This window comes from Tyto alba, unplaced genomic scaffold (assembly GCF_018691265.1).
Source record: "Tyto alba isolate M040663 unplaced genomic scaffold, T.alba_DEE_v4.0 Super-Scaffold_39, whole genome shotgun sequence".
In the NCBI taxonomy this organism is placed as follows: Eukaryota; Metazoa; Chordata; class Aves; order Strigiformes; family Tytonidae; genus Tyto; species Tyto alba.
In genome coordinates this window covers 6,761,477-6,788,586 of record NW_024881314.1, presented here as the reverse complement: position 1 = coordinate 6,788,586, position 27,110 = coordinate 6,761,477, and the positions used below count along the sequence as shown (strand labels likewise).

Below are 27,110 nucleotides of genomic sequence, written 5' to 3'. Positions count from 1 at the left end.
ACCCTATTATAATTCTACATCTAGTTTTTACTGAGAAGTTTTAAAATCCATTGAAACAGTGAAGTACTCATGCTAGACATAAAAGCCATCTCCATTCCAAAGACTATCAAAGTAGTGAAAGAAACAGTGATTTGTAACAAGACAGTAAATGATGTGGATTAATGACAAAGTTATAAGATATGGTATCACATTGGCTGGAAGAAAAACAAAGTCTGTATGAAAGTTCAGCTGCAACACAGGATGATATACTAAACTGCTGAGCAGATTGGTGGCCATTTAGCAAACATAAAACTGCTGCAATGCAGTAACTGCAAGTGGAAAAACATTTAGGAACATACAAAGGGTAAATCTATAAGGAGTGGAAAACAGCCTCAAAGTGGCTATTAGAAGCCTGAAAATAGATTTTTGTTCAGGATCTGCACTTACCCCTCAGCCCCAGTAAACGTCCCTGGTGGAGGATTACAGCTAAAGTGAGAAAGGAGGAAAGGGGAAATGGATAGGTACGACAGTAGAGGAGAAGGATTAATGAGAACCCACCACTCATATTTTGGTTTTTGATAAGGTAGAGCTTAAAATTTTAGCTCCTAAAACCAGTAAATATCTAATTACAGAAGATTCAGTAAAAAGTCACAAAGAACAGCATCTTGTTATAACAAGTTTCAGTACAAAATGGACAATGAAAGCACTGCCACTTTCACATGCTTTAGTGCTATAAAGTTTATTATTGATCAGTAATGTTTCCCCTTTCTCTCTTTCCTTGGCAGGAGGCTACCGAAATGTATATATAACTCATTTTTCAAGCGCCCTTTTGAAATATCATCTGCAGATCTGGAAGATGCCCTGCTATTGAGACCCAGGGAATTGAGATATGCAATTGCTTATACAAGGATGAGACTGTTTTTGAAGACCATAAATATTTGTAAAAAGGGTTCTCAAACCCACTATCAAGCTACCCACAAACAGTTGTTCTGATTCATGAACAACAAACAAAATTGAAATTAAACTGAATAGATTTAACAAGTATTTTTTCACGTTCACTACTGTTTTAAAACAAACTCCTCTGGAAACATTAAGCTTGATGCAAATTAAGAGCTATAATTTTTGAAAGCATGATTTAAACTATTACAAAATAATGATAGGAAGTCTGTCCTTCCTTAATACATTCATGCAATGCAAAAAAAAAGACATTTACTGAATGGAGGGACGATGTAATGGAACAGTATGAGAAACAATGTATGTATGTGCTGTTCAACAAAGCAGATATAACATGAATAGATTTTACTATTAAATTACCCTACAATTTCACCTGTCAGACTGCACTACTTTCTATATAACACCAGCACAATTAGGACTGTCAAAGTTCTGTATTCTGTTTTCTGAAACTTCTGACCATGTGTTTTAACATTAGTCTCTGGCACAAGAATTGAAGGTATTTTTCTGTTGCTTTAAACTCAATCAATTTACACACAGATTCTTCACCTTTTTAAGATTTGTTTTGCCCTTGAACTGGACTGCTCCCTTCTCCCGAGATTCAGCTGCCCATGTCTGAATGCCTCCTCTCCCACCCCCAAGTAGTTTCAGCCTATGACAAGAGCTTCAGTTCTGTTATTAAGCAGATATCTGGATTTGTATTATTGGAATTTTACCTAGAAGTTAGTGCCTGATGTGTAGAATACGTTTACAACTCCTATAACTTTATAACTTCGAACATGTCCTTTAAAGCAGTTGGCACTACTGCTGTTCCAGTCTTTTATACCAGCTTTGTGATGAATTCTCAAGAGTTAAAGCCAATCAAATTGTATTAGAAACAATACCAACTCGCTCATATCAAACAAAAATCTACTTTGGTGATCATACTGCAAATCAAAAATAACATTAAATAGAAAACTAAAGACATCTCCTACAAGCAATGAACCTCTACAAATACTGCTGATGCTCATAACACCTTTAAGGCTTCAAAGCGTCTCTCTCATTCAAGCTGCACCAACTCCGCTCAAATTGAAGTACAGGAGATTTTGGAGATATGCTTTTTTGCTCAGAGTAGTGGTAACCGTGTACACAGATTAGGTGCTAAACATCACACAGGCCCGATCTGTTACAAACCTGAAAGATTCAGACCTGGCAGTAAAGCTTTCTATCCATTAGCAAGCATCTGAATGGCGTTTAGTATTCTCTTTTTGTGTCTACAGCATATTGCACAGTGCTATTCATTTATATTTTACTTACTTTCTGTTAATGGAATGGAGATGATGACACCATTTCCTGTTCCTACCCATAAACGATTACAAGACACCATAAGAGCTGTGATTCTCACAAATGAGAATCCCAATTTACCAGTACCTAAAAACAAAAGATGCTTTTCATCAAAAATTATGAGCAAGAATAATTTTAGTTCCATAACAGAGAATGTTAACTCCAACACCCAAACCACGCAGACAAGTAATTCCCTCCCACTTCAAACAGAAACAAGGTAGAGGAGTACATTTAAGTTGTAAAGGTAACCTAAAAAGGCTGAAACACTCCAAGTTGTGAACCTATACAGAAAGAGACTAGCATTAACTGTGAGAAAGCACAAAAGGTATAAAGGCTACATAGTGCTGCACAATAAAATCCTTCGAGGCTTACAGCACCAGGGCACCTTTTCAAACAAAGTAGTGAGTTTACAGATGTAAGATAATGGTTTCTCATTCACTAAAATTAATTTCTCATCTATTTGCGCTATCGGGAAGCGGGAGAAGGCTGATCAGCTCAGCACAATTGTACCATAGTTACATGTGAAGGATTTCCCATGGTCCAATTACCAGTATTTGTTGTGTTATGTAGGTCGTCAAACTGCTCTTATATAAACATCAATGAAAAAAAAAATCAGAAAGCTTATTAGCTTCAATAGCAATAAAAATGTGCTATTTTGCAGTTCTATTATCCTGAAAGAGGCAATTTTTCCAGGCAAGTAATGGATTCTTCCCACTCTTAGATTTAAAAAAAGCACCAGTACAGTAAAAAAAGAGAAAGATTTTAGTGTCTTCATTGATGCTTGCCCAACCCAACCATCATTTTCCTCATTATTCTGAGTTTAAGGACACCTTAGACATCAGGTAGGATCAGACTGTATCAGAAGACTTATAATCCTCATCGTGCTTTACAGACTGATTTAGGCATCAACTTTCAGATTCAAGTTTTCATAAACAGGATTTGACTAGACTTCCATCCACCCTTCCCCCTAGTTTGCAGTGAGAATTGCCTGATCCGTAAGAGGAAAAGAAAGCTCCAGACAGCAAAAGGTGTAATCATACAACAGTTTTTTCTCATCAACTTACCTAGCATTTTGCTTACATAAGGTTCTATGTCCACATCTTGTAGATGCTGATACGTGTGCGCATGATAGAGACGCAGGGTGGAGTCCAAACGAATAGACACCCATACCCCATCACCCACCCATGCCAGCTGTCTCACTTGGCTTTCTCTCCTTGGATGTGCATCAAATGACTTCTACGAAAGATTGGATTTTAAATTAAGATGAAACACCAGAAAGAGGAAGACAGACTTCTCTGTTACTCTCACACTACCAATACCGGCGATTTTCTTAAGTCATCTGTGACCCTCCGATTTGCAAGATCAGCAGCAGATACAGCATTTAGCTTAGTTACAATTACCATATGATGCTGGTAAAGTAATAGTAAAAATGCTGATTCCCTTCCACAGGGTGTGATCTCAGAGCCATAGTTTCCTACCATGTCTTCATTTACATCTCACATCCCAGCCTACTCTGGTTTCCGTCTCCATTTAACCTGGAGCCTTTTTGGTATGAGGTCTTCCTGTCACAGCACAAGATACAGATGCCCCAAAACTGTCTTTCTTCCTAGTTCTGTCAAGCCTTGCCCTTGCATACAAACCCACCTGTGCAAAATACACGCTACCCACCAGCAAAACAATTATAATTTCACTGTTGTATTGATTCCTCCATTTATGAAGACTGTGTATAGTCATCTGTACAAGAACAGATTATTAATGGGGTGCTTGATATTTTCAGAAGACCTGAGCAGTCACCCTCAAAAGGTCTGGGCCATGTCTCAGACCAATCAGCAGAAGCTGAAGTATTAATACTGCTAATGGCTTTCAGAAACCTTAGCCCCTTTCTGTACTCAAGGTGGCCCTGGAGTGATCGTGTACCATGTACACGTACAACACTGCAGAAACAACAGCTTGCACACCTTATATAAACAAACTATAACTGGAGGGAGAGTACACTCAAGATTAACACTTCCAAACCTCTGACGTATGCAAAGACAGATTATAGAGAAAGTTACAGGTGGGTGGAGAAAATACTGAGGGGCATGCACGTAGAGAATAAGCTGGGAGCTAGCCTTACAAGCTCTGCACAAGGACACTTTCAAGTTCCTGGCTAGCTAAAAGTAAAAACTAAACCCCCCAAAATTGGTTTTCAATCAATGAGAACTGTCTTATCAGGGCTTAAAATCTCCCAAAACAATAAAAACATCTTAAGAAAATGTAGTACTTCCCAAGACAAGTTTGTTTGGTTGCTTGGTTCCGTACTGGTGAGTAAGTAACTGTTCTCTGGAGTTACTCTGGAGTTTGAGCTATAGCATGAGAAGTCAATAAAACATAACATTTATTTATTTTAAACGCCATTTTAACTTGCCTCTATTTTCATGGCCTTTGGTTGAACAACATAAATTTTGTTCCTGTAGCCACACCAGACTTTGTCATGTACCACTGTCATACATCTTATCGAATGATGCGGTCGGCCCAGGTCTAAGAGGTGATAGTTGGTCAAATCCCACTGACCATCTTTAAAAACAGAAGGAAAAGAAAAAACAAAAAGTTCCTATGAGTTTAGAAATCAGCTTGAAGTACAGGCACATATCTTAACAGTCTTATTTTTTAAAAGCACAGTAATAATCTGGATAACTCAATACAAATTTATGGCTCAGCTTCTCATGAAAAACACCCAACTAGTTATACAAACTACCAACATCCCAAATGCTACTTGGTTTATAATATAAAAAGGTTATACAGTGACTCATGTTCAGAACACATAAAACATTTTTAAAAACAGCAAGTTACCTAGTGCTAAATGCTTTACTTGGATAGGCATCAGTATACACTACAACAAGCAACTACCCACACAGCACTAGGCACTTGCTGCTTGACTGAACAGAAATGTTGGTCAGTGCATCAACATTTTTTTAAATATGCTGTAAGATCTTAAGAAAGGCACCTGAAATATACTAAAAACATACTAAATTTGGTCATTCAACACTAAGTAAAATTTTTCTGTCAACCAACCTAAGCCACAGATCACTGACATCTATGCGAGATCCTTAAGAGTTTGAGTTTAAAAAAAACCCCACCAAAACACTAAAGACATCACAACTTCATCCCAGAGGCATCTTTCCCAATATTTGCACTGGTGCTAAACAACCTCTAATTTTTCTAAATGCTGAACATGGGAATTTAAACTCCGCAAGAAAAAGAACAAATAATAGGGAATCTGGAAACAAGCCAACAGATAAGTTCCAGTTACTCATAGTAAGACCTTCCCCTCCAGTTCTCATACTGGAGGCTGAAGAATGGAACTTGTACAGGAGTAGTTTGGGCAGAAATTCTGAAGGGATGCTTCAAAATTCTCATTGAAGGACTTGGCCACATACAATTATCAACACTAATAACAAAACAGAAGACATGAGTATGGAGCATAATGAAAAAAGCAAAAGAAATGGTGATCAAAGCAGCTTTTTATCAACTGTTTTTCTCTATTTAGCTCAGATACATCCCATTCTTCTCCTTCTCAGAGTAAGAAAAAATTCCCGGGATGCATCACGACAGTGCAAATAGGGTACTTGAAACTGCAACTGAAATACTAGAAAGATTTCTCAAGAAAACCTGTAGAAAGGCTATTGCGGAATACATTTTGAAAACACTACTTAAAATGGCACATTTCTTTCCTAAATACTGTTGCAACTTCATTGGTTTCAAGACCCAAGAACACTTACCAACTCCTCGGTGAAATATTGCTAATGTTCCATCAGCTAGTGCAACTAATACTATTCCTTTTACATGTCTGGGGAAAAAATGAGGCACAAAAATATACATCATTAGAGTGCATTTCTCAATCTGCAAGTTTAAAGTAAGGTATAAACATTACATATTTCAGCATACTTTTTATATTCACATCAGCCCTACTGTTTTGATTTCTACAATATAGCTCAAGGGAAGGGACAGTAACAAGGTATAAAAATCCAGCTCAGAAAGCTTAAAATATATCTAGCTCCAATGCCTGAAGAAAAGATCAAGGATGATAAGCTATAACTGTTTGGAGTCTACAGCTACAACTCAGCATTTGAGCAACAGTATTTCCAACAGATAGGAGATTCCTTCTATTTTCCTTACTCCACAAGTGTTATCCACTGCCCCTCAAAGAATATGCATGCATTTATGGCAACTGACATTCCCAATATCCGAGGAGGAAATATAAAACTACTTTGCAAGTGTTTTAACAGTTCATTATGATTTATATTACATTCTTTCAGGACTTACACAATACTGAGAATAGAATCTTTAAGTTTAATGGCATGAACACATTTCCTCCACTGGGCCACTGACGAATGAACATACAGGCTGCAAAGACAAATCAGGAGGGATTAAAAGTACTGTCTACCAGACAGGAGAAAAAAACAAGCAAACCCCCTATAATTGAAATCCATAAGTAAAGGGAAAATACGTTTTCTTCTTCCACTGAAAACTATATAGACTGGAAGAAAGAACTACATGAGGAGCAGAACGTTGTTTCAGAGGCCTAAAACTTTACCAACTCCTTTGCAGATACATCTGCAGTAAAAAGGGCAATACATTTTTCTAGCATAAAATATTGGAAGTTATGGAATTAGAATATAACAACTTCTTTGACTACAAAAAAGCCAACCAAAACTTTTCTGCATATAAAAGCATTATCTGCCAAAAAGAGCTTGCTAATCACCTATACTTTCTTTGAATTCTATAATGCCTAAATGTAGCAAAGCATACAAAGCCTAGGCTCTCTCGAGGCCTTCCTGCACTTAATCTTGGCTCGAGACAGTTACCAGGCCTGCAGGCAGAGGAAACAAGTTTAAAATATTTTTTCCAAATAAATTTAACAAGATTAATATTTTCTTACCATCCATTCTGTGCTCCAAGCCACATTGTCGGTAAAAGGCTACTCATTTTCTGTGCTTCTTCTCTCACTAGATCTTGCTCATTTGGCAAAACTGCAACGTCTTTATATAACTCTGACTCAGTACTAAAAAAACAACAGTTAAAATACATTGAATAAAGTGCACAGACTACTCAGATTATAAGCTTGATATCTACTTCATAGCTACTAGTTTCTACACTGGCTTTTGAAGTACATAAAGGTATTTAAAAAAAAAAAAAAAACCAAACCAACAGTGACTGTGCATGAAAGTATAATGATACAGATGAAAACCTCAATAACAATCAATTTCTTCAAGTGGACATTTACTTATACAAGGAAATTTAAATTCCATTCAAGCCTATCAGCATTACTGGTATCTCTGGGAAATGGCAGAAGACAGTCACAACAGCAGAGGCAGATGTTATGAGAAACACTTATAAAAAAAGCCATGATACTTTTGTGCCTGTATGTGAAGAGTGAAAATTCATGAAGATTTGAAATACTGATCGCTTTCAAGCTTCTTCTCCACTCCTGTAACTACTCACAGGTTAACTATTCTGAGAAAAGAAACATGCATTTGAACAACCAGTTGACTGGAAGAAAGGAGTGTAATTCTTATTTATTTTTATATCAGAACAGGGAATTTAAACGTGCATCTCTAAACCAGTATCTTTCAGATTAAGTCTGTGAAAGGACTCAGTAACAAACTGGTAGACACTCACTACTCCATTCTGGAGGTTTTCGTACTCAAGGAATACAAGTGCACAGACAAAAGAATCTGTACACAGGTGATCCTACTATGCAAGCAAAGTACAGAGCGTCTTATACCAAGACTACTTATATAAGCCTTAATATACTTAAGAAAAAAAGTAGCTGTTTCCTCCCCATGTTGTGTTCCTATGCATTATATTTTTCTTTTTAAATACATTTTAAGTGGTATGAGGATTGAGACTCTGTACCTAGGCTGGTACACTGGAGATGCCTCTGTTGTATTTTGCACTCCCAGAGGATCTGTAAAGACATGCTCTGTGTAGACTCCAGTTTGTGCAATATCAGCTGTGTCTTCTCCTGTCCCTGCATTGACTTCTGTTGCTTCTGTTGCCTCCTCTGCTGTTGGAATGTTCTCGTCTACAGAATTACTTTCAGTTGCAATATCTATGGAACAAAAAATTTGAAAAACTTAACTGTGAGATAATTCTCAACTATTTTAAACAGCCAGAGCTTGATACTTAAAACTGAAGTGAATAGCTGTGATAACCAGCCACAACCCAGATTTTATATTTAATCCAAAAAAAAAAAAAAAATCAGATCAGAAACACCCAAACTCTAGTAGGTTGCACTGTATCAACAAGTGTCAAATGCACTTTAACTATCAACCCAGGGACTGATGGCAGATTGCCCTTTAAGTGATCAACTAGTATAGCAATGAACAAGTCCAACAACCACAAACCCATTAACAATCATATTACCATACAGCTCTCAATGGCCTATGACAGAAAATATTAAGCATGCCTATAAAGTAGCTTCACTTTAATCTCTATTAAGACTTTACAAAATTTAAGGCATATATGCACATTCTCTCCGTTCACTAGAAAGATCTGCATTTTGAATACTTGAATAACTTAAAAACTCTCTTCAGACCATGCATAAGATAAAAGTTCACCCAAAAGTATTTGAAAGAAGCAACTGTCTATACCCATTTAATATCACAACCACAAAGTTTTCAGCGATGATTATACAGTGCAAGCATGTCAGACTTAAGGCCATTTCCCACTGAGTACTCATTCCATGTTATCACTGCTTACAAACAAGCTATTGCATTAAATACTTATTCATTTTTCAGTTACACCTAATGGTGTTTGGCTATCCTTGGCATACTTGTAAGATTTTCTTACCTGACTGTTTATCTGTCATTGGTGAGCCACCATTTGCATCATGAGCTACAGGTGCTCCTGTGATTCCCTCTGCAGTACAGCCGACCACTGTTATACCTCCCAGCAAGCTATCAGTTTCTGCAGAGCTGTTGCTAGTCATACTTCCACACAGAGAGGACTTGTCCACTTGACTGGGGTCTGCTTCTTGAGACCCTTCTTCTCCCACAGGATAGTCTGTTTCCCTTGCCCCTGAAAGAGATTAAACTCACATGCCTCTTGTGGGGATAAAGGTGAATCACTCTTACCTAGTTACAAACAAAGCTTCAAACTGAATGAACTCTCCAGCAACTGTGATTTAACATGCACATACCTATCCTACCAGCTTTTTGACATGATCAGTAGACATTAAAGATGCTGTCACAGAGTTCAAAAAGCAGAAGCAGCATCTACACATGCTGCACTTGAGTATCATATGCCATATTTCGATCTGCAGATTTTTCCAACTATCTTATTTCTATTTCAGATAAATTCTCCATTAAAATTAGATTTCATAAAAGTGCATATATGTACAGATACTTATCTACATCTTTATGAAGAAATTAACTGCAATAGATTCTTTGTTCCAGAAGTAAAGCTGTTTTTCTCTCATCTAACCCTCTCATACTGTTAAGACTTAAAATATTTTTCTTGGTTTCTTGAAATTTTTATCATGTTTTACTATATTTTATGATGTTTTGATTTTACAAGTTACACATAGTTTTAATGGAGCAAAACCTCAAACTTCACTGGAAAGATTTCTTCTGTGCTTATTAAACAAAACTACTTCACTGAAACTAGTGCTACAGACTTTTGTAAGTGTAAGCCAAGAAACAAGAAACTCAAAAGCACAACTAGTTTTTCTCCAGAATAAAAATACCCTCCTATTATGCCTCCCTCAGTACACTATCCACATACACTCCCAAAGTAACAAGGATTCCCTCTACAGGAAGCTCCAAGACTTGCTATTTATCTTCAAGAGGCTGAAGAGGTCTACAAAGCCAACATATTTTCCTTTCGTGATGTTCACGGTGCCATAAAACACTGGCACTATAGCACAATTTAGAATACAGCAGACAAAATACTTACTCTTGGTTGCTGAAATCTCTCTACCTTTGAGTTAACTGAGGTCAGGAGCCAACTGAAGAATGGAAAAGTAGAGTAGAAATCTAACAGTTTTCCCTACAACTAAACACTTTTTTTGCTGTATTACAGTAACATTTTATCACACTAATGAACAAATCTTTGATCTTTCATTGCATAGGACAATCTGAGTAAGATAGTTAAAAAAGCAGGAGCTAAAACATCCCAAGTCTTTACCTGGTACACTAGCAATACAAAGCACGTGCGAATTGCAAACAATGAAACTGTCCAGAATATTTCCTGGTTGATTAGCATCAATAATGATAACTTTCGTAGCAGAATGTGTGCTAGTACAGATCCAAACTAGACTGGATAATTCTTCCTGATGTTTCAGCTCCTTCTGCTGGTCCTGAAGGAGAATAAAGGCAAAACAGAAGTGAAAAACAACAGGAAGGGGGACAAGAATAGAACTATTACCTTTGATCTTATATGTTTTCACATTATCAGCTACAGGAATATACATACATATGTGGTAAGTTAAATATCTTTAATACCGTTGTAAAATTACATGTAGTTATTTGTTCTCTATGTATTTGGAATGTAAAACCCCTTCAGATTTCATACTTGTGCAGAAAACTATAGAAAATAATTATGCTGCATAATTATACAGTTAGACAAACACAAAGCAACATAAGAAAACTATTTATATGCCAGTTACCATGTTCAGTATCACTACAGATTAATTTGAAAACGTGAATACTAACATATGTTTAAACAATGGCACAGACACCTAAAAACCCTTTTTTTAAGTGGCAGTCAGAACATGAACAATTCTGCCACGAATGTTTTTAAAGCAGGCAGCATTGGCATAAGCAGTGCATCATTTTGATGTAAAATTGATTTGCTCCTCAGATTTGCCAACAAGCTGGCACACAGGAAAGAACCACAGTATTTTTGTTGTTGGATTCAATAACCAAAGTATCTTGGGTTGGTGACTATCCAAGAAAAATCTATTTGTTACCAATAAACCTGAGTACAAAATATTTTATTTATCTACAGATATATAGTGAAGATGTTTAACTTTATAAACTATTCAACATGCCTTACAGTGACCTTACCTTGAGCTCTTGGTCTAGTCTGTCTAAGCTACTTTGAGATCCTGTTTGCTGCTTGTTGCCATCTGCATCCATACCAGTCACATCATTGTAGAATACACTAGCACCAACCACAGACCCGCCATCTCGCGTTTTCCCTCCTGACAGGTTTACCCCTACAGCACACCACAGCTTGAAAGAAAAATAAATACTTCACTTCAAATATTAAAAAAAAAAAAAAACCAAAACACAACAAAACAAAACCACACACCACAAAACAAAACACACCACCCCAAACCAAAACCCACGCCCACTGTTAAAAACGCCAAGTAATATAAAAATTATTACATATCTGCAGTCCATTAAGGAATTCATTAAGATTACTGTACATTTTTCCTGAAGCTTAAATTCTGATTCACCTATGCTTTTAAAAGACACAACTTCATTTCAGGAAGAAAATAACTGAGTCAAAAATATTTGAGCTATAGGTTGTCCAAGTCTCCATCATGACTGTAAATAACCTACCTTCATAGAGGTATCTTTCTCATCTAAAGGTCTCAGGTAAACAGGTACAGGTAAATTCTTCATCTTATTTTCACCCTGGCCACCATTTGCCACCTAAGGAAAAAAAAAAACCAAAAAACAAACCAAAACAAAACAAACAAAAACCAAACTAGACCAAAACCCCAAAAAGCTTTCTCCTTTAAGAGGTTCACAGTCTTTGAAATCAGTTGATCAGGCTTTGTTAAAACACAGTTAAGAGCTTGGCATTGTGGTTTTCCTTAGAAAGACTCTTTAAGCTGCAAGTTCAACAAAAAAAAAAGCTGGAACCACTCGAACATAAGCTGGTAAATTATACTCTGTTCAAATTTCACAAACCATGAAGTCGTTACCACTACATTTAAAAACATGAGCATAATACCTGTTTGTACTTCTGAGGTAGACTCCAGCCAAAGGCTTGCACTCTACCATCCTCTTTCTGAACATGTGCTTTTACTTGGCGATACTGCTCTCTCTTCTGCTCTCTGCGTGAGGCTAAACTGGCTTCAGTTCTAGGGAAGAACCATTATTAAAGAATCTGTTATTTATGCTCTTTAGAATTCTTTGTGTAATGGGAGTTGCTCATAAACTCATTAGACAAGTTATCTGTGGAAGCATCAGGTTACCAAACAGATCACTAGTTTTTCACACATCACCTCTAGAACATCAGATTTCCTGTTGGCTATTTCTAAGGGAAAGGTGAAAGACAGGCAAAACCAGAAAGTCTATTGTCAGTACCCTTGACTTGGGTTATGTACCTTTACTAGAAGCTTTAGAAGTTGTAAACCAAGAGAATATATTGCCATAAAGAAGCACAGAAGAAAAATTAAAATTGCACATTCTTGTTAGCCTGACTCATGTTGTTCAAATTTTTCAGTGAACTTAGAAGTAAAAGTATCTGTACAGTTACTGCTTAGCTACAACACTCGCATATAAAAGTATACCAGGTGCTGCCTCCTGTGACCAAATGCAACGTTACAAAAGGCAGTGGTATTTACCAAGTAGAATACTACTGCCAGGTACCCAGATTACTCATCCACTGCTGCACATTTCAGTCTGCACTGTGTTGATTTTTTTATGTATCAACATTCACTTCAGGAGAACACTATACTTCACTTAGCAGCATGCTATTTATCTCTGAAGGATTAAAAGAGTAAACAGTTGATAGAGCATATCTAGTATTATAAAACCAAAATATCTTACTCTTCACTGAGGAATTCAAAAGCTTTAGATTTGTCACTTGGTAATTGAGATAAGGTACTGCTTCTTTTCTTGACTGATGGAGTAATATGCGAGGTTGGAGCATTATATTTAACATTGACAGGAGGTTCTGGTTTCTTAGCTGTATTGCTAGATGAACTGAAGAGCCTGCTGAAACTATAAAAAGAAGAAAAACCACAAAACACATGAGAGTTAAGATTTGTAAGATACATCCAGATTTGATTATGCAGGCAAAACACTGCATGTGCTAGCCTGCTCAGGCCAGTTCGACTACCAAACCGGAGCCCAACAGCAGTCACCACACACACAGCAAGACTCCCACAGCACAGAAACTGATGTCAGTAAGAAAAGTTCTTAAGAATTATTATCCCATTTGTTTATCAAATCTAATGGGATCTTCACCTGGAAGATCTACAGGGAACCAACAAAATTAGGATGTGAACATTACACCTGGAATAGTTTTATGAAGCATATTAGTTCATGCACAGAGCACTTTAAAACCCCCACCCATCTTCTAGGCTAAAAGATGGAATAGATATCAGCAAATCACGATAGTAAAAGGATTATTTGACAAATATCTTGTTGTTAATAACACTGTTTTAGATTTAAAGAGCTTCAAGTTAGAAAGGAATATTTAACAATCAGTAAGCCGTACTTCATACAGGAAAAGGAAGCTGAAATAAATGCAATCCACACGAGCTATTCAGGTTTCTGTTTTTCGTCATAAAAAAGAATCCAGAAAAATGTTCAGAACCAGAGTCCTGGTGCATATTCAGCTAGAAAAAAATTACAGCACTTTGGCATTTAACTTTACAAAGTGCACAGCCATTCACTACGCAATGCAGCTTACGATACATTTTGTCTTCAAGAACAGTCTTACCGAGCTGGCATGCTAGGTAACAAGAGGAGAACAGTTAAGACATCTTCATCTGCCAAAAGATAATTAGCTAACATACAAAAATGTGCCAGCTAATTGTTTGGGGTCTTTTATTTATTTTTTGCCAGTGAGTTGTGTTTTAATACTTACAACTGCCAAATGCTTGATCTCTTCTTTTCTTGCATGGCTGGATTTTCTCTTGATGCTCTACAAGAAATGAATTCCAAATCTACTGAGTAAGCATTAATTAAAAAAAAGGAACGGAACAGTGCATAACTCTTATTTACCACCAGGATAACATATCAAAAGTATCAAAGCCTGTTTCTTCACATTGCCACTTCTTTTCTGATCAGAGCACTGTACTGAAATTCGCACTAGATGAACTGAAGTTACATAATAAACATCCACATTTATTTGCATCACAAACACAACTGGTGAGTGTTTTTCAGACAGAAGAGACAAACCTGTGTAATACTTAGCAATGAAAACAGCTAGAAGAAAGCAGCAAACCATTTTAAATTCTCCTGCCTCCTATTTTTTAATATTTTAACCATTGCTTTTTATTTTAAAACTTCTTATTCTTCAACACATCAGTAAATAAATGATACGGTGATTGTTCCTTAAGCCATAAATGCATTAACAGAGATAGGAGAGGACTGATACAGGAGACAATAGCTATAGGAAAACATGCCACAGCTACTTGGCAATATGTATTTTTCCTCTCAGACTCACGTGTCGAAATGGCTCACAGGGGTTGAGGACAACAAAAAAAATTACACGTCATTGTTATACCTGACCGGCAGGCGGCACCAAATGACGCCATTACCTCTGGACACAGCCACGGCTCGGGATGCGACAGTGAGCTGGGCTGAGCTCTGAGGTGGAAGACTTTTGTTTTTAAAACCATACCTGCCAGATAACTCAGTATTCAGGATGCAAATAGACCAGATCTCCATCTTTACTGCTTATATGTAACAAACCCTGCACAATTTTAAAACAGTGTTTTCTCCTGAACAACCCAAGCCCTCACACATGGATTGCACACAATCTGAAGACTGTATGTTACTCCTGTTTCGACATCTCAGCCAACAATTGGGCCCACTGCTTTAGGGTATGTATACACACACATACTGGAAATTTTCCTGCCCACTAAATCAATGTTATTTACAGTTACCAAACTTTGTAACTGTTCCAAAATACACACATTTCTTCAAGGGATGCTTATTTCACATTATACAAAGTAACACATCTTCACTGAGGTCTCACTGAGGTCTCAGGGGGAACCCATTTTGAGAACGTAACTTATATGCCCATAATTTAAAAACAAAGTTATTCATGGGCATGTAGTGAAGACAAGTAAAATGGTAATTAAAGCTTGATCCCCTAACCTATTGACCATATCAATCTGCAGCTAAAAATCAAGCTTGTAAAATCCAAGGAGCTCTATCAAAGATTTTAAGAGCCTTTTACCTTATCATCTCAGTCCATCGGACAGCTTCCTGAAGCTCCATCAACCTCTCTTTATACTGATTTCTTTCCATCAGAACACGGGCCATTTCAACACGAGTAAAACGCTTCCGCTGAGCGGTGGGGACATCACTCTGAACACACAAAAAGGCAAACATAGGACGAACAAAGGAGCACAGTAGGGCCTTGCAGAATCAGCCTCTGCCTTCTGGTAAGAGTCACTTCACAGCACAACTCCAGATTCCAAATAATATGGGGCTTTGTAAAACTAACTCAGTTTTACCTTCCTCTACTCCTATCCTTTGTATGTAGTATATTCCAAATAAAAAATCCAGTTCTTCATTAAAAACGTGACATACAATAATGAGCAGAGAGGAAAAAGAAAACTAGACAAGGTCAGTTTAAGTTTACTTGTGCTCTTTAGATCTCTCATTTTTTCTATACATGGAAGAAGTTTACCACTACTTATTAAAGAGTAAAGATTAGTAGGACTCACTAAACACACATGAACTTCTAATGTGTCATTGTGAGTTACACATACAAAAACACACATACACCTACATCATCATCCTCTTTAGCTTTCTGTCTTGCTTCCTCTGCTTCTGCACGAGCTCTAGATACAAAATAAAAAATAGCTGCGTTAGATACTACATTGAGTTTTTTACTTTCTTTTTCACAGCCATGGAATTAAACTTACCTTTTCAGCTCTTCTTCCAGTTCCTTATTCTTCTCCTCAAGCTTTTGTTTTGCTTGTTTTACAGCCTCCAATTCACCTTGTAGTACATCCTTCTCACAGGTCAACTCATCCACCTTTGCTATCAAATCATTCTTCACTACATTCAGTGCATTTCTACACAAATATTTAAAATACACCATTACACGGATGACTATGGTCTCATAGTTCAGCTTCAGCCTCATTTCATTCTTGAATTTCAACATATACAAATTTCTTATATAGAGCTGCTGTAAAAACGTACAGCTTTCTGAAACAGGTTAAACCCTCTTCCCCCAAAACTCAAATCCTCAAACCCATTCACACCTCTGTATTAGAGAAAAGTACTAGTAACTCAGAACAGCTTGTTTAGAGGTTGAACTCAACAGTGCTCCAGTGGATTAGCTTTGGCAGTTACAGTTGTGTTCTTAACAGAAAAGGCAGCGAGTTGATCTCATTAGAACATAGCACTGCATTTCTTGGAGCCCTACAAGGATGAAAGCAGCTTTTGCTTCTTAGGTCCTTAATTTCTAGAAGAATACCAGCTAAGCTATATATTTAGCCAAATATACCTCCAAATTCAAAATACTTATATCACCCACTACTCTTAGAACTGGAAGCATATTTGTATAATTTCAACTTTCTGTGTATGAAGATATAGAAGATACAACAATATAATAGAGAAAATCAGTATTTTTCACAAACATTCTCACTTACTTTGTCTCCAACAGCTGAGTGTTCTCCAAAATAAGGTTTTCAACCTCACGACCCATTCCTTTCCAAAAGAAACACACATATGAAATTAGCAGATAAAATGGATGTTTTTACAAAGCCTATGCTTTGCCAGCTGTATTTTAAGTATGACAAACTTGTCAGAACAACTGCGAGCTATCTGAAGTATCAGGACTGACCTACCTTCTACAATAAACTTTCCCCTCCACCTTCTTCCCAACCTGACTTCACTTAAAGCCTAAAGGCAACCCTGGCTAACCACAGGCTACTAGCTAGTGCTACCTCAAACTCTGTATATTTTGAAGAGGCTACAGTACTACTAATTCAAAAAACAAACACAACATTACTGGGGAAGTGTTAGTCCACCAAAGTTAAAATGCTCGACTGTCTTTTATACCATGTTAGATACAAAAGTATATCAGTTATAGACAGAAGACATGCTGAATTATAAAGCTCAGATTGTGAAAGCCCTGCAGATTTCCCCAGAGCAAATGATACCTTACCAAAGAAATTATGGTCTTTAAAGCCCATGCATTCCATGTAGAGCAAAAACAAGAACAAGAGACATTTCATGTAAGGTGTAGTATGAGCGAAGAGCAATAAAAGATTTAGACTTATGAAGTAAGAATGAATTAAAACAAAGCCACCACCAAACATTTGAAGTGGAATGCGATGTGATTAGAAGCAGGATTTATACATAAGACAGATGTTAAAAACAAAGTTTGTCACAACCATTTCTATTGGTTAGACCTCTTATAAAGATCAGTAACTTAATAAGAATTTATCTCATTTTCTGTGAAATAATTTAGAAGCACAGTACTTGGAAGAAATGCTAAGCCATTCAGTAACAGTTTCAAATGAATAAGTTACTGTGGAAAAAAGTGAACTTAACTCTTCATATAACTACTTCAGTGTTAATTAAATTTCTGGAAATTAATTTCTCACCCTATTGTTTGCATACCTAAAATAATATAATTTGCAGGATTTTAAAAGGATAAACTTTCAGGCAGAAAATAATTATTTTACAGCTTGCACAGCAAAGTGATTACCATGCTGATAATAGCAGAAATTATGCTAATTTAAAATTAACACAACAAATGAAAGAGGTATCTTAATGGTGGAGGCCTTTTAAAATACTTTATGAACACAGTCCTCTAAGCAACTTTGGTAACAGAAGACTTAAGATGTTTGGATAACATTAAAAAAGGTATCTAAAAATAGACATGCAGGTCTAAGTTCTCTCTTTTGGAATTTATCTCTCTGGGTTTTGGATAAAATAAATGACATTTAGTAGCAAAGGAACTTAGGTCAACTACTGTTACTTTATCAATATCTGGAGAAATCTCCTATATTACAGACATCACGAGGTTTTATTCAAGTGGCTATTGTTTTTAAATGTTTTCAGTATTCACAGATAAAAGTACCTAGGATCACTTCTAACTGGTTTCAGGATCCTTTATAATGCAGGAACAAAAACTAGAAAGCCATAGTGCAAAGGCAAAAAAAAAAGTTACCAAGCAGGGAAAAAATGCAGAGAATGTATTTTATGAGAGCAGCAGCCAAGAATGCCTAACTGTAGAAGCAACAGATTTCAAATAATTTTTTTTTAAAAAAGAAGCATACACACCAGAATATTCCCCTGGGTATGCAGCCCAAGAGAAAACAGATTAGAAAATCCCAATTAACTACTGTTACAAAACTCCAAACTAAAGTTTAATGCTCACTTAGAACAGATCCAAATGCTTGAAACACGTCAACCATCCAGAATGTAGATGTGGCTTTTAAGTAACACAGAGTAATTTGGAATATGGTTGTGTGCAAAGTGAAATGATGACTATACAGTAAAACTTTTAGACCAACACATTCTGCATAACAAAGGCAGTTATAACAGTGTGTTCATTTTGCACACACTAATGTTTCTAGCAGTAGTTTTATGGAAAATGGTAATGGTATCAGTGAGAAATTTTTGATATGTTATACAAAAAAGTATATTATTTTTGCCCATGGAAAACAAAGCATCTATAATCAGGAAGTCCTGACAGTAATTTGATTTCTTTAAATAATTTATCACATAGCTAAGGGATGGAAGTTGCTATATGTTAATACTTCTTCTCCAGTATCTACGTTTTTGCATGCAGAATGTGTCATTAGTTGTCCCTGTGACAACAAAGTGCAAGAGTTCTGGATGAAGTATGTTCCAGTAAGGATGTTGTGGTCCTCACTGCTCAGGATTCAACACAGCAGAGAGTGACAAAGACTGGAGATAGGCCCATCACTCCCAGTGAATAATACTTTGCAGAAATGTCACCTACTTGATGTAAAGTAAGTTTCTGGTGGAACACTGAACAATCAGAAATCCAGATTGCACACACAACAGTTCTAAATATTACTACTAACAATCTCTATTTCTGCCAAGTCGGACAACAGAAGCAAACAAACTGATGATTTTCTATATACAACACATTCCTAAAACACTCAGGAGTTGCATCTGCATTTTATACATTCCATAGTACCAGCTTTCATTATTTCAAAATGAGGCCTGAACACTGGTATGTCAAAAAATATCTTGTTATAATACAAGACACTCGTTTATAGAAAGATACTTCTTTTAATGACCTTTTTGCACCTGATCAACTCATATTCCCCAAACCTACATTTTGTTCAGTCAGCACATAAGCAGCAGCAAGCTGCCTCGGGAGAAGAGAAATGTGGGTTTCCTCCCCTTGACTTTCAATTAATGGCTTGATTCTCAAATTACCACCACTGCATTCTGCTGCAATTCTCTCTTACATGTTAAATTCCATAGAGAGGTGATAAAGCCAGGCCATTACAGGTTGGGCACAATCTGAATTAAGCTACCTAAAACTAGTTCAAGATAAAAATCTTCCCTCAAGATAAAAATCCTTGTGTCAGAGAACATACAGGGAAACTGAAATAGAGAATAGCGTAAGAAGTGCCCCAAAAGATTAAAGCTGATATCTTTATACGAAAAGAAAGAACAAACATTTTCTCCTGTTTTTTGCATTCCAATAACCACCTTAGGATGATGCTCAAAAGATTTTAATGCAAATGAATCCTAACAGTAAATCCAGCAAGGATAATTAAGCACTCTACTAATGAGGAAAATTCCTCTTTAAATAACCTCTCTTACCCAGTAAATCTGCACCTTCATCCACATCTCCAATTAAGCCAGAACCAGCAGATGACAGCTCTTCAAAGAGTGATTCTGTATTACGGTCAAATGCTTTGTTCTCTATGCCTTTGGTAGGAGTGCTATTCAAAGAATTAAAACAAGACAAAAAAGAAGAAAGAAATGTTATCACATTGAAGAGAAGTTTTCTCCATGTTTTTACCAGTACTTCATTTACTACTTGCCGCCCCCGCCCCCCCCACCCCCACCCCCCAAACAAAAACCAAACCAAACCAAAAAAAACAGAAGTAAAATTTTCAGAATCTTTCAGTTGGCTTAGAGTTCTAGATTCTGTTTTCAAATACTACTTTGGCATCAAGATCCCAAACCTGAGGTAGCTGCTGATATTGAGCTGCTCAGGATTTTAATAAATTAAAGCATATCAAGTTTTGGCATATAAAAATTCAGCCCTGTCAGGACTTAGTCAGCCCAAACGTCTAAAGAACAGACAGGTCAGCCAAACTGGAAGTCATTTAATATAACAAGAATCAAGAGAACCAAATAGTCAGATATCAAAATATTCCTCTAGCCAGAAAAGGGGCTCCTTTCACACAAAGATCTTTTTCCATTAACATGCACTACACAAGGTAATTTTTTCCATCTCATCACAAGAATGAAACACACAGACAAGGACTTATGGCTAGACCCCCTACCTAAATTGTTCAGGGCTTGCCTAAAATATCAGGCACTCTCCCTGCCACTAAAACAGCACTTCTGGTTTTTTTTTAATGGGGCTTTAGAACTTTTGAAAGAAATGTTATCCTTCACAAACAAAAGCCTGCAAGGAAGCAGACTCAGGCAAAAGCATTCTGCCAACACTGGGATTCCATGAGAATCTAATAGATAAATGAGGTAACACTTGCAAAGTCACTCATAAGTCCAGATTTTAAAGATATGGGTGAAAACACAAGAGTCCAGCTTGGAAAATGCTAGTACCTTGAAACCCAGCCCTAGGGAGAAAAGGTCTCAGTATAACCTTTTGCTTGAAATGGGAAAAGAATATTTAAGCATTAAGTCTGCTGTAATATGAAATACCCTGAACATTCTTCAGTTGTAGCAGAAGAATGAAGAACTGATGTTGCATTTCAAACCTCCTGAGGAATTTGGGGAAGTAAGATCACAGAAGAGAAGAGATTTATTATATAACGCATGATCTCAGTCTGATACAATTTCTAAACACATTGTGAGCTCCAAACTGAAATCTGGTACCTTCCAAATCTAGTCTTCTTACTCAAACCACAGCACACAACTTACCTGGAACCCTTATATCCACTAAGATCTTTATCCATATCCAACTCTGGAGTTGACTCGATGATTGCTTGAACTTCAGATTTTTCTTCATTTTCATTTCCACCTAGGGAAAAGCAAGTGGTACATCTCCATACACAAAATCACTGTGACATATGACATTACCTACATGTAGTTGTTACTAATCAATCAACTTAGTAGACTTCTGTTCAAAGACTTACCAAGACAATTCAATGAGAAAATCTATGGATTTTGAAGTGCAGACACCAGAATTTCTAAGCAAGTCTCTCCTGAATTTAACTTCAGTCACCTAACAGTAGTTATTCCCCATTAATTCCACTTGTCCGAGTGGATGGTCTATCTCATCTTGTAACTTTTTGCATCTAGATGCATGCCATTTTTTCTGTTTACAAGGAAATGTCATAAATAATTCTGATTCTAGAAAAATAAGAACTAAAGCCACTTACAAACAACAGACATATCTCTTACCAATATTCTGTATTCATAAAAATAATGAGTCAAAAACATTTCTCATTTATGTCACAACGATTAAAGAAATGACATAACAGATTAAACACGAAGTCCATAGTAAGCATATACTAAAAAGTTAAAGCAGCTCACCAGTAGACACATTTCTTGTCTCTTGAGCTACCTGTACTTCAATATTCTTGCTTATGTCCACATTCTCATTTGGCATATCTGTGTCCTTTGCAATCCCTTCAACATCTTCCTTCTGAGGAGTTTCAGCAGGCAGTACAGGTACATCTGAAGCAGCCGTGGATGCTGGAGTAGTAGATTTTGAGCCTGCTTGGCTGACATCAGAGAGCTCATCCTAAAATTGAACATTACCATTGAAAAAAATGAACATAAATTAAAGTATTATTAATAGCATTAGGCATATAAACTAAGGAACAAACACCAAAATTACCGTATTTTACTGAAGAATACGTAAATAAGCAGAAACAGAAAGAACGCTTCAAGCTAATACTGCTAAATTCATCTTTAGACTATAGCTATAGTTCCACTTCTGTTAAGGAGGTTATGGCTAGATAAAACATGCTCTTATTTTTAATACTAATATTTGATCTCAGTTGATAAGGTATAGTCACAACTTTAGGATGCTTTTCTGTTAAGTCTTTGAAACAACAGGCAACATTCCCATATTAATAATAATTCTAGCTGCACAATGAATTGCTGAGTCTTCCCAAACCTATTCTAAAATTTGTAGTTGTTCAAAATGTGCACGATTATCTAAATCCTCTTGAAAAGTAGACATTGAAGCACTGATGCAGAACATGGATTTAACTAGCCTAAACCCACACTATTTGCAAGCATTTCACTCAAACTATTTTTACACATTTTCCAGTCTCAACTGGAAGACCTGGAGAACCTCAGGAATGAGACACTGAACAGCAGGGACTACTTGTCTGGTTAGATTTCAGATCAACTATAGAACATCAGTAAATTAAGCTAAACCCTGGCAGCAGTTTACATTAGAGCGACCAGTAGTGTGGCTACTAATCCAGCTGCCTGACTCAAGATTATGATCATTACTCGGACAAGGCTGCATCAGGCACTGTGTTCAAGGGCAGGCTAGACTGTTTGATATAACTGGAGGCTACTACCCAATAATACGAACAAGCCCTTTCCTGGACCTTGTCTCCTTTCATTCACATTTCAATCCTCATTCATGACCAGAGCCGTACCAGCATCCAGATGTCTTTACTGACTTAAATAGCAATGTAACACTGAAGAAGATCTCACAGCAGACTTGAAAACAAATTGGTCTGTGTAGGCAAATATTTTCTAGCATACAGTGTTAGAGGGATCTCCTTGGGAAAAATCAAGATGAAACATTGAAACTGGTATGTATAAAATAAAAGCAGCATGGTAAGTTTTGATAAAAAGTTCTTTTAGGGTTTTGTCCGGGAATCAAAGGTGAAGGTAAGTCTCCTAGTCAAGTTTGTGACATTTAAAGAGAACATACCTCTTAGCTCAGGAAACCAAAACTTGTCAAGAACGAAACAAGTTTAGATTTTGTGAAGCATCAGTTCATTGTACTTTTAGCAACCCTTTTTGAGAAGGAAGCAAAACTGCATTTTAAGGTTATTTAAAAAAACAGAACAAAGACTTGCATAAAGACACACATTTTCTCATTTGTACTTAGTGTAAAATTATCAAGAACTGTAATTTCTCAATTTTTACTTTTGGAACTTCCTGGCAAGGTGAGATTTTAATTTCTGGAGTCAGGGAGGAAAACACACATTTTATTCTATTATGTGTATCAGTTTAAATGAAAAGCTTGCATCCCATCGTTACACCCCACATGGAATTTGCAAGCCTTAGAAATAAAATTCAGCCCTTTCAAGTGCTGCCTATCAATTACTTCTAGTTTCCATCCTTTTTAGTAAATTGCAAATTGACCAATTATTAGTGTTTGATATTCTGACAAAATTATTTAGAAATGTAGTCAACTAACAGACATCTTTAAAGGAATAAAGCATGTGTGATTACCCACACAGCAAACACAACAAATTAATGTGTTCTATGATATACATTGTGTCCATTAAAAAAAAAAGTGAGAAAAAGCTACACAATATTTAACTAATTGTTTTTTGAATTGGTGAGGTTCAGCTGCTGGATAATGATTCATACTTCAGCAAGCAGAAGGGAGGCAATAGTAGCTCTTACCAAGGGAATCCGGAGTTCACACAAAGAGGGAATAAAACCTCAGAGCCATTGGCTCTGTTCAAACATTTCTACATCTTTGTATTCAAAAAGCATCCATTAACTGATGCAGCACAGACTGATCACTCACTCTCACACACAAAGCTCAAGAAAAGCAGCTTGACAGTGCAAAAGAAAACAGTGAAGTGAATGGTCCTTTTCTTAAAGGCATTTCAAATAATAAATTCAGAAATGTAAAATAGATGGGATTATCTACTGTATTTTTTTTAGCCAGCTCTTGGAAACCAAACTGATTAAACTATCATGAATGTTTGTTCTAGAAATAATGAAAATAAACACAATTCCATTAAGTGACAATGAATTAATCAAAATATCTCAAAGCCTAAGCATAGCAACATTGCCAAAAGACTTTTTCTGAAAAAAAGAAAAATTAGTTTAAAAATTAGATAATTAAACCTGAAGAAGCAGTAGCTCATCTGCAATGCTCTGCAGAAAAAAAAAGCAATAGAGTATAGTATTCAATTGTATGTTGTGTTACAATGATATCCAGCAATGTCACCTACGGTACAAGCTACAGGATACCCAGCCTTTTCAGTCTGAGTTTCTTCCTGACACCTACTCTTTGTGATCCTTTTAGACAAAACACTGACCATTAATGAAATGCTCGAGCATGAATGTAAAACAGATGCCTGAAAACAGCCAAATCTTGCTTGTACCTTGTACTTGATGTTAAAAGTATTTAGCGGAAATAAAAGTATTAAGAAAAAAAAAAAGTTTCAATTTCTGGTTATGACTTCAATATATCATGTTATTCAACAGGTTCACTTCAGAAGTACTCTACATTCACAGCTATAAAGGAATTATGTTGCTTTGGACCTAAGGAACTTATTCTGACTAATTTTGAAAAATTACAGTCTGTGCTGTTTTGTAAATTCTCTTATAGTAGTTATTTAGAAGAACTATACCAAGAAGCCTATTTTGACAATATATAGTAGCCAATGATTTTCTGAAAGAACAGGATGGGATCAGAGACTTCCCCTCACACCTCATCTCCACCTACTCTTAGTTATAACTAAGTTTTATTTCAGACAGCTCTCCTCAAGTCTGTCAATTTATTGATGTTAACTGGCATAGGACAATAGGAATAGGACAAATTTAAGATCCAAAAATGGCCTTAGCCAAGAGTTAAGTATCAAATTTTTAGATCCAGACTCCTGTTGTCACTTTGATATGTTTATAATTAACCATTACTTGCACTTCCCATTATCTCCATATGACCTCTAGGCAAAAAAACAAATCTGGGTTCCAATTATTTCTGGACAGCTTTTTAATTCTTATCAGTTTAATACTCCCCTGCTAGGTATTAAGTTCACTTAAGGGGAAATTTTCCTCAGCTGCATGCCTTTCCAGAAGGAACAGTACACCCATAGTCTTCCAAAAAACCTCATCAACATAAATATATCGAGAAGCTTTACACATTCTGGAGTTGTTCACCCTGCAGATCCCTCCTTCCACTGTGTTTTAAGTGTACCCTAGTCCCGACTGCCAGATTCATCACACTCCAACACCACTCCCCCATTTTTCCATTTCTGCAGCTTGTTCTATGCCACCCTCTCACTGTTGGAACACAGAACAATTGCAGGAATTATAGCCAAGCTACATGTAAGGGAAATCATAGTAACAGGCTAATTTAGGAAAGCTAGGTCATTCTCAACTCTGCAGTATACCTACACTGTATGCCTGATCGTAGGCAGAGGCTGCAGTAAGAGTACTGCCAGTATAGTAATCAAAGGTTTCCTTCTAAAACAGTATTAAACCAGCAGACCCATTTACACTATCTAGTTACATATCTAGGGTTCAAAGAACAAGTGACTGACCTTTGGAAAGGGTTCTTTAGTCAGAAAGAAAAAACCCACTCCTGTGAGTAAGAGGAGAACTAGCCTGTACTACCACTCATTTGGAAAACGCAACGCAAACTCCATTTCTTCCAATAAGTTCCCTCGAAGCTCATTTGGATAAGCAACATACTTGGCTTACACAAAGATGATTTAGGGTTTTCCCTCCTCCCCTTCAATTTCCTTTTTCTCCCCACCAAGGAGCTAAAATCTGATGATGGAAGTTTCTCCTAACACAAGGCAGTCAAACCGAGTGCTCACCTTTAGGCTTGTGTGGGACCGTGGCTGGCTTAGCTCGTGGAATTTCCAGTGCTCTGACCCAGGCGTTTCCCCTGCTTCTCTCTGAGTTTCAGGCGTAAGTAGTGCATCTCCTGGAGGTAATGGGAAGATGCCCAGTGATATTGGACGCTCCTTTCTGTTTGAAAAAGACACAGGTTTCATCAGCCATTTCAGATGGTCACATGGTTTGTTTTCCTGTACGCCTCTGAAATCAGCAAGGAAATGGTAAAATTATAGGTTCAAACACCCATGCACTGTACTCTATTAAAGATACAATGTTCCATACAGTTTGTATTAACAGCACCTAATAATTCCTCATTTCACATTATCTGACTGCAAGTAGACCATTCCATGGCTTTAAATAGCAGCTATTGACTACACTATAACTAATCTATAGTAAACAAAAGTTTTACAGAAATGGAACACCAACAGGAGTGTAAGATTAAAATGTTTCCTTATCTCAGACTAAATTACAGTTTTCAGCAGCCACTCTTAAAAATATCATCCTGCACCTTTTTTTAAAAAAAAACCCAACCTTTTTTTAAAAACTTCTACAACAACCAACAGCTAAATCATTAACTGAAGAATTTGCAAAAACTGTCAACAATCAGCTTAAAGTCCAACTCTTCTCAAAACGTATGGTATTTTTCTTCTGAAGATCACAGGAATTACATGGATTTGTGTAACTGAAGAAAACTGGGTCAAGGAATTACTGATGTTAAAACTAGCCCAGCCAGAATTTGCGTAGTTTTAATCACGATCATTTCAACACTACTTCACCCTAAAGCGGCACAAAAGCTTGTGCCAGTAAAGCAAATTACTTCATCTCCACTCTTCACCATCTCTGCTATCTTTACCACTCCCCTATGGCAAATGTTTAGAAATTCCAAGGCTTTGTATATTGCCCCTCAAAAAAAAAAAAAAAAAAAAAAAAAATCACCAAGTCAATCTTGCTGTCAGTAGTGTGACTGGTGAACAAAAA

The 27,110-nt window shown here is 36.6% G+C and overlaps 1 protein-coding gene across 12 annotated transcripts in view; it reads right to left on the bottom strand.

Moving 5' to 3' along the window:
* SPAG9 (sperm associated antigen 9) overlaps positions 1–27,110 on the bottom strand; it is a 65,306-nt gene that overhangs the window by 6,986 nt on the left and 31,210 nt on the right. For 4 of the 12 annotated variants that reach the window (XM_042802377.1, XM_042802379.1, XM_042802388.1 and 1 more), the window contains 25 exons: positions 26,111–26,264; positions 21,888–22,098; positions 21,273–21,372; positions 19,980–20,101; positions 18,456–18,467; positions 17,332–17,346; positions 16,814–16,871; positions 16,082–16,234; positions 15,946–15,997; positions 15,388–15,518; positions 14,068–14,124; positions 13,023–13,196; positions 12,202–12,331; positions 11,805–11,897; positions 11,304–11,471; positions 10,423–10,594; positions 9,088–9,315; positions 8,152–8,347; positions 7,175–7,297; positions 6,559–6,639; positions 6,015–6,082; positions 4,661–4,809; positions 3,318–3,489; positions 2,227–2,340; positions 427–465 (listed from right to left, as the gene is read on the bottom strand). In XM_042802377.1, the coding sequence (XP_042658311.1) occupies positions 427–465; positions 2,227–2,340; positions 3,318–3,489; positions 4,661–4,809; positions 6,015–6,082; positions 6,559–6,639; positions 7,175–7,297; positions 8,152–8,347; positions 9,088–9,315; positions 10,423–10,594; positions 11,304–11,471; positions 11,805–11,897; positions 12,202–12,331; positions 13,023–13,196; positions 14,068–14,124; positions 15,388–15,518; positions 15,946–15,997; positions 16,082–16,234; positions 16,814–16,871; positions 17,332–17,346; positions 18,456–18,467; positions 19,980–20,101; positions 21,273–21,372; positions 21,888–22,098; positions 26,111–26,264 (2,972 nt within the window). The remainder of the gene's footprint in view (positions 1–426; positions 466–2,226; positions 2,341–3,317; positions 3,490–4,660; positions 4,810–6,014; positions 6,083–6,558; positions 6,640–7,174; positions 7,298–8,151; positions 8,348–9,087; positions 9,316–10,422; positions 10,595–11,303; positions 11,472–11,804; positions 11,898–12,201; positions 12,332–13,022; positions 13,197–14,067; positions 14,125–15,387; positions 15,519–15,945; positions 15,998–16,081; positions 16,235–16,813; positions 16,872–17,331; positions 17,347–18,455; positions 18,468–19,979; positions 20,102–21,272; positions 21,373–21,887; positions 22,099–26,110; positions 26,265–27,110) is intronic. The other 8 variants (XM_042802378.1, XM_042802380.1, XM_042802385.1 and 5 more) reach the window with 4 other exon arrangements.